Below are 8,138 nucleotides of genomic sequence, written 5' to 3' on the forward strand. Positions count from 1 at the left end.
ATTTAGACATGAGGCATCTGAGACAATGTTACAATTGTAAGAACAGTATTGTACATGAATCAATGAGTCATCATATACAGTGGGTGCAGTGTCAACTAGAGGTGCACATAGATGTAGTCTGGCTTGGAAACAGGAGATAATGCCGGCTGTAGGCGTATCAGCAATAGTCGTATAGTCTTATGGATAAACTAAACTTTTACCAACCAACACTAAAATTGATTGGGACTTACCAAAATTTTCAGCCGACTCCCTCAGCCTTGTTCACGGAATGGACCCGTCTGCTGTAGCTTCCGGACGTGACGTCGGAGACACGTGACTGCAGCAGAGGGTCGTAAATGCCAGATAACCTGTGTCGCCCCCCGTCTGGGGTAAGTTCCAATCAATTTTAGTCTGGGTTAGTTAAAGTTAAGTTTATCCATAATGTCATTCACCAACACGGATGAACTTTCATGCTAAGTCTTATAGTCTGTTTATTTAGTTCCTAGTAGGTACAAGGATACCCCATTGATTGGTTCTCATGAATTATACGATATTTTTGTCAATTTTGAACTTTCTCACAAGTTTACAGCCTACCATAATTCTTAATGCAAGCTCATATACATTTAATAGTCTTAAGCTGGTTATTACTTCATTCTTGTACATGTATATTCTGTTAATGTTAGTTTCTTCAGGTACAAAGATACCATGGGAAGCGAGATTGGTGTAGGCAAGCTATGTTCTCTGGGCTCCAGCAGTGTCAATGATCATGCCTGTAGGTTTTCTTCAATGTGTGTACTCATCTCTCTGCTGGAAAACAGTCAAATTGATCACAAATGGCGTACACAATTACTCTCCAAGCAGAGGTTGAATCGCACAGATATAGTAGACGTCGGAAAACATGGGTGTAAGAAGAGCGCCAGTGTAATTCTTCCGACTACTACTATATCTGCGCGATTCAACCTCTGCTTGGAGAGTAACAGTTTGTCCCCTTAAGTGTATTTGTTTTTAAATGGACAGAGCTCGAAATACTGGTCACATGTGCACCCAAAATTGGAGCTGTGCACCTAATTTTTTACTGTTATGCAGAATATTATTAAAGCAAGTATCAGAAAAAGCAATAAAACCTGTTGTATATGTATGTCGTTTAATATATTATGTATGTAAAATATGTAAGTAGGCTGTGTTGTGCAACAATTTTTAATATATACAATATAAGCTGCATTGCTTATTATTAATATAGACCACTCTTAGTTTGAAAGGCTGCCACTAAGACTTCCAGATAGTCCTGCAGAGAAGCAATCAATTGCTTGAGGGCGCTTTCTATCAAGCATTGTGCGATTCTAGAACAGGAGTTGTACCACACTGTGCACTTCCAGTCATTCACAAACTATCCTCTCCCACAATTTCATTCTCATCATCATTTGAGGCTGCATTGCCAGCTTTTTTAAAAAGCATTTCTTCTGTATACCTATGTTTCTAGGCTAGTTGCACCAGTCTAGTGCATGCACCTATTCCTAAAACTGAAATTCGAGTGCTGTCATGCTGACAGATGACCATACTCCTACATGAGTTCTCATCCCAATGCTGGAGATTACCATTGGTCACAATGATCACAATTTTGTCCTTTGATGTATTTTCATATGGACAGAGACGTGACTTCGGAGCTGCTCTGTGCGCACACAGTTGGTTTTACGACTGTGTGGATCTTCTTGTGTCTGAGCAGAACATATCTCCGAGCTGTCCCAAAGCCACACTCCCCACAGATATAAGGTTGCTCACCCGTGTGCTTTGTCATGTGTTCGTCCAAGGAAGACTTTCTCGAAGCAGAATAGTCGCATAGAGCACAAACGTAGGGCTTTACTCCTGTGTGGGTCTTCGTGTGTCTGGATAGACAAGACCTGTCGTCGGTCCTGTACTCGCATTCCCCACACTTGAAGGGTTTCTCACCGGTGTGTTTGATCAAGTGGTCGTCCAAGGCGGTTTTCTGTGCTGCAGAATAGTCGCACTGATCGCACTTGTAAGGTTTTTCTCCTGTGTGAGTTTTTATGTGTCGGGATAAGTGAGACTTTTTCGCTGTCCTGTAATTGCATTCCGTACATATGTAGGGTTTCTCATCTGAGTGCTTTGCTAGATGCTTGTCGAAAGCGCCTTGGTCGCAGTTGTAGGGATTTTCCCCTGTATGTATTTGCATGTAATCTAATAAGTGAGGGTTTGGGCCATATTCTGCAGACATGTAAGGGTTATTACTGGCATGTTTTGCTTTGTGTTTATCCAAGGAGGACTTTTTAAATGCAGAATAGTCGCATTCATCACACTTGAAGGGTTTTTCTCCTGTGTGGACCCTTATATGTCTTGTTAGGTTAGACCTTATAGCTGTCCTGTACCCACATTCCCAGCACACGTAGGGTTTCTCTCCGGTGTGGTTGGCTAGATGAATGTCCAGATTATATTTCTGTGCCGCAGAATAGTCACACTGGTCACACTTGAAGGGTTTCTCTTCTGCATGAATCCTCCTGTGTCTAGATAGGTCGCCCTTTTTAGCAGTCCTGAACCCACACTCCCCACACAAGTAGGGTTTCTCGCCTGTGTGTTTTGCCATGTGAATGTCCAAGCTGGCTTTCGCTGCTGCAGCATAGTCACAGTGTTCACATTTGTGAGGTTTCTTACCGGTATGAGTTTTCATGTGTCGGTACAGAGAAGACCTGTCGCCAGTGCTGTAACCACACTCCTCACAAACATGGCATTTCTCACCTGTGTGTCTTGCCATGTGGCTGTTCAAAGCGGCTTTCTGTGCCGCAGAATAGTCACACAGGTTACACTTGTACGGCTTTACCCCTGTATGTGTTCTCTTGTGTAGATACAGGGATTGCCTATGCCGTGTCCTGTACCCACACTCCCCGCACATGTAGGGTTTCTCGCCGGTGTGTTTTGCTTGGTGCATGTCCAAACTGTCTTTCTGCTGTGCAGAATAGTCACACTGGTCACACTTGTAGGGCCTTTCTCCTGTATGAGTTCTCTTGTGTCGGGTTAGGACATACCGGTGGCGTGTCGTGAACCCACACTCCACACAAATGAATGATTTATCAGTATCACTATTTTCTGTGATCAAAACTGGGTCTACATGTGGTGATGGTGTATTGTCAGTAGACATCCTAAGGTTCCCATCGAATGTTCCCTCGTATGGAAATTGTTCTTCCCTGTCCTGCTGCCAGCTCATGTCTGCTGTCCTGTTCTGAAATACGGTTTCATCATGATCAAGATACTCTGTTTGTGGGGAATCAGTCTTCTCAATCTTCACATGAAACGTTTCCTGGCATGAAGCTTGTTCTTCCCTGTCCTGCTCCCAGCCCATGTCTGTTGTCTTGTTTTGAAGCGAGACTTCATCATAATTGCGATCCTCAACATGTGGGGACAAGGAATCAGTCTTCTCCATCTTCACAACAAATGTTTCCTCAGATGAAGCTTGTTCATCTCTGGCATGCTGCTGCCTCATGTCTGTTGACTCTCTGCTGTTTATCTCATTCCCAGGATGTCCAGAACACCCATCTTCAGTAGAACTTTCACAGCTTGGATCGGCCATATCTTTCCTGTTGTGGGACATCAAAATAAAGAAGAATTCAAAGTTAAACTTGGTGTAAAGCTCTGACAGAATAAACGGGATAAAACAGATGACACAGTGTAGGGCTCTCTAAAAGGTAGTAAATGACAGCAAACGGATTGTTCCTCAGGATTTACATGTATATGACATTTTTGAAGCCCTTGAAGTTGAAGGTTTTGACTTTCCTCTGTAAACATAATATAAATCTACAGCCTACCAGACTTCTTTCTACTAGTGCATGGTGTTGAGACCTCACCTACACGTATATTAAGGTTAGGGTTAGGTTCATTTTTAGTCTTTATTTATTCATTTATTAGGATTCTCCATATACAATGACAATGGAGGGTATGGCAAAACAGAAAGCCGCCAAACACACATGTTCGCACATGTTTACACACGATGGGTGTTTTAATTTTATCTTTTGTAACTTTGATTACCCTCTGTTGATTTTTGTCAACGTAAATAATACGGTTCAATCATTTCAGAAAAGCGAGAGAAAATTACCCGCTTTAATTATAAAGATTATGTCCTCATTATCATAGTAAGTAATTATTTCGAAAAATTTGGTCGCAACATACATATTTTTTTTCCCTTATAGGGGACGCAAATACTGCCTAACACTAGTAACAGCGACATGGAGTAGCATTACACTACCATATAAACATAACTTATACCCCGACTAGTTGTCCACAATGGTACTGCAGCATAGCATAGGAACTGAAAATGTACGTGGACAATTGACAAACTACTTTCGTCACATTTCTAGGACAGCCTGTACAAAACACACAAAAATCTCCACACATTTCTTTGTTCCCATAATATCTTATATAGTAACAAAAGCAGGTTTGGACCAATTAGACCTCAGAAATATCTGTGCATACATCTTAGACAAAATATAATAATTTTGCCCCCCTCCCCAATCGATCATGATCACACCCTCCACTGAGCACGTAAAGTTGTCTGAAAGATGAAAGGGTTTTGAGATTATAGGTGTGAAATTACGGGTACAGAGACTTAATAAAGCAGTTGACACTCTTACCTCGACCGTGTTGTCTCGAAGTATCGTTAAAATCGCGTCCAACTGGAGAGAGGGCGGTACACCAAGAAACAAGCCGTACAAAATGGCGAACCTGCCACACAAGGGTCAACAAAGGTTTAAAGGTCAAAGTTGGCAGACCTGATTATCCAACTCACTCCGATTGTGAAAACAGATACCGTATAATGACTATAATCAGTGAAGCGTCAGAATATTTGAAGTAGAAACTATTTAGAAATTAGATTTCCTTCACATTATTCAGGTATTCTCTTTTTTGGGCCGAGGATGTGTTTTTCGGTATTTTTGTCATCATGTCCCTATTTCACATATGATGCTAGACTCGATATGCTGACTTAATCTATAGATACTCCTAAAGCACAATGGAAAAGGATGAAGAAAGAGTGAATGCAGTTATAGGACTTTTCAGAGACTATAGATGCAGAACCCAGTGACTGATGATGATGATGATGATAGATACTCCTATATGTCTCTTTATACAGTTCTGTTTATTATCAGGCACTATGGCCCATATGGACGGACAATTGACAGTACATTTAAAAGAAAGAACAATAATCTACTGTTTAAAATCAAAAATACAGGACTCACATTGCGTCTCGTCGTGCACGTGGTCTGTGCACGACCTTTAATACAGTAGTTACTCCAGAAAGTACTTGTGGAGACAGCATCAGAGCATGCCAGCGCTCTTACAATATCGTTCTCGGACGCCAGGAGGCGAGTCGCAAATGAATGCGTCAGCTTACGCCTCCTAGCGTCGAAGGTGTCTAAGCGCAACAGTGCAAACAGCCAGCTGTTGCTGGTGGATCTAGGTTGCGACGTCATGATTTTAAGGGCGTCGTGGAATGCAACTCTGACTCTCTGGAGCGCGGCGGTGCTGTGATTAGACCACACCTGTACACAGTACAGGGAACAACAATGTGACATGAACAGGACTCGTTTTGTCTCAGCAGAACAGTTACCGAATGTTCGGGATAGGGTGTTGGCTTTGGTGTACAGATAGCGAGTTTGTTTGCGAATGGAGTCATCGTCGGACAGATCAGAAGTAATTTGGTAGCCAAGATATGTGGTTGATTGGACATACGGTAAAGGTCTGCTGTTGAGCGTAACCGAGGGAGGCGTCCCCTGTAAGCGGATGCGCTTGCAGGGGAAATACATACAACTTGTTTTCCTATCACAAAATGTCATGTCATTTGCGAGACCGAAGGACTCGCAAACATTGATCAATTTCTGTAGGGCCTTTACAGAGGGGCAAATCAAGCAGATGTCGTCGGCATACAATAAATGATTTACGCAGACCTTACCGAGGAAGCAGCCGACATTGGCGGAATTAGCCTCGCAGTTAGGTCTGCAACATACGTATTAAACAATAACGGAGACAGTAGGCTGCCCTGGGGGACACCGTTACCGAGGCTGAAGCTGTCTGAGACGGTAGTCCCCCAGCGCACAGTGAGGACTATCATCTTAAACCAATATACAATGATACGCACTAAGTACACAGGTACGTTTTTGTCTATCAATTTCTGAAACAATACATAGTGATTAACCTTGTCAAAAGCCTTGGCGGCATCAAGAAAACAAACGAAGACGGGAGAACCTCGGCTTTTAAGATAGGAAATGATCTCTTTGAGGGCAAAAATGCACATGTCTGTACCATGGTGCTTTTTAAAGCCAAATTGGTTCGCTGGGGAAGTCAGATGCTTCTCCAGTCGGTTGAGAAGAAGCGATTCGAATAACTTGAAGATTGGGCTAGAAATAGCAATGGGGTGGTAGTTATTCTTAAGAGAGGGGTTGAGGTTTTGTTTCTTAATTATCGGGATAAGGATGACCTTAAGTAGAGTAGAGGAAACATGACTGTGCACTAGCATGGCCGAGAACAAAAGTGACAACAAAACAGTAAGCCGAGGTCCCGCGTACTTTACTATACGGTAAGTACTAGTAGTTTAAGACCTTACGAAGGTCGCTGTACTTTTATTGTCTCAGTAAAGATTTCATACGGACAACGAAAATTTGGAGGTACGTGTTTTATGTGTTTTCCAGAGTCACTGAATGAAGAATATGCTATTGACTTACTTACAGTATACGTGACTGATGAACCTCTCCAACTATAAGGATCACACAAATATATCGGGGAGCCTTTTATTTGTCAAAGAGTAAGTACATAGAGGTACATCAGAATGTTGGTAATTTCAATGGAAAAAAAGTATATTTTCTTATGTTCTAGACACTAAGAAAGTAAAATCTATTTGTGTTTGATATATACATTTTTTTTGCTCCCAGTGTTAATATGGAATCATAAAGTAAGTAAAATAAACATATAAGCCATTTCTTACTTTGCAACTAAAAGATATGTACATGACAGTAAATAACTATCTCAGTGGAATTTACTGTGTCATATGAGTCAAACATGTATGAATGCAAAATAATTTCAATATTTTGTAACCCAATACATTGTACAATTACAGTTTGTATTAGATACTCTCAGCCAAATGTTCTTTTAGTTCTTGAGGGTTTTTTCTCTTGTGTGGGTCGTCATGTGTTCGGTCAGGCGGTACTGCTGAGCTGTCCTGTACTCACACTCTCCACACATGTAGGGCTTCTCACCGGCATGTTTGGCTAGATGTTGGTACAAATGGCATTTCTGTGCTGCAGAATAGTCACACTGGTCACACTTGTAAGGTTTTTCTCCTGTATGGACTACCATATGTCGGGATAAGTTGGACTTCCACGCTGTCCTGTACCCACACTCTCCACACATGTAGGGCTTCTCACCCATGTGTTTGGCCAGGTGTTGGTCCAAATGGCACTTCTGTGCTGCAGAATAGTCACACTGATCACACTTGTAGGGTTTTTGCCCTGTGTGTGTTCTCATGTGTCTGGATAAATGATACTTCCGAGCTGCCCTGTACCCACACTCCCCACACATGTAGGGCTTCTCGCCAGTATGCTTCATTAGGTGTTGGTCCAACATGAATTTCTCAGCAGCAGAAAAGTCACACTGATCACACTTGTGAGGTTTTTGTCCTGTGTGGACTACCATATGTCGGGAAAGCTGAGACTTTTGAGCTGCCCTGTACCCACACTCCCCACACATGTAGGGCTTCTCGCCGGTGTGTGTTGCTAGATGTTTGTCCAAACTACATTTGTGTGCTGAGGAAAAGTCGCACTGGTCACACTTGTAGGGTTTAACTCCCATGTGAGTTCTCATATGGTTATTTAGGTTGGATTTTAGATGCGTGCTGTACCCACATTTCCCACACATGTGAGGATTTGCACCACTGTGCCTTGATGCTATATGAAAGTCTAAACTGATTTTCTGTGCTGCAGAATAGTCACACTGGTCACACTTGTAGGGTTTTTGCCCTGTGTGTGTTTTCATGTGTTGGGATAAATGAGACTTCTTAGCTGCCCTGTACCCACACTCCCCACACATGTAGGGTTTCTCGCCAGTGTGTTTTGCGAGGTGTTGATTTAAAGTTTTTTTTAGGGCTGCAGAATAGTCACATGATC

General features: G+C 42.3%; 1 protein-coding gene across 1 annotated transcript; it reads right to left on the bottom strand.

Moving 5' to 3' along the window:
- Positions 1-1,615: 1,615 nt before the first annotated feature.
- Positions 1,616-7,949, bottom strand: LOC118428679 (zinc finger protein 84-like; the record flags this gene model as incomplete). Its single annotated transcript, XM_035838794.1, has 6 exons — positions 1,616-1,968; positions 2,368-2,492; positions 2,547-2,814; positions 5,285-5,522; positions 7,330-7,442; positions 7,770-7,949. Coding segments are annotated over 6 exons (1,277 nt in total), but the record flags the coding sequence as incomplete, so codon positions are not given.
- Between the last annotated feature and the right edge of the window lie 189 nt (positions 7,950-8,138).

The sequence above is a fragment of the Branchiostoma floridae genome, chromosome 13, assembly GCF_000003815.2.
Source record: "Branchiostoma floridae strain S238N-H82 chromosome 13, Bfl_VNyyK, whole genome shotgun sequence".
NCBI classification, from domain to species: domain Eukaryota; kingdom Metazoa; phylum Chordata; class Leptocardii; order Amphioxiformes; family Branchiostomatidae; genus Branchiostoma; species Branchiostoma floridae.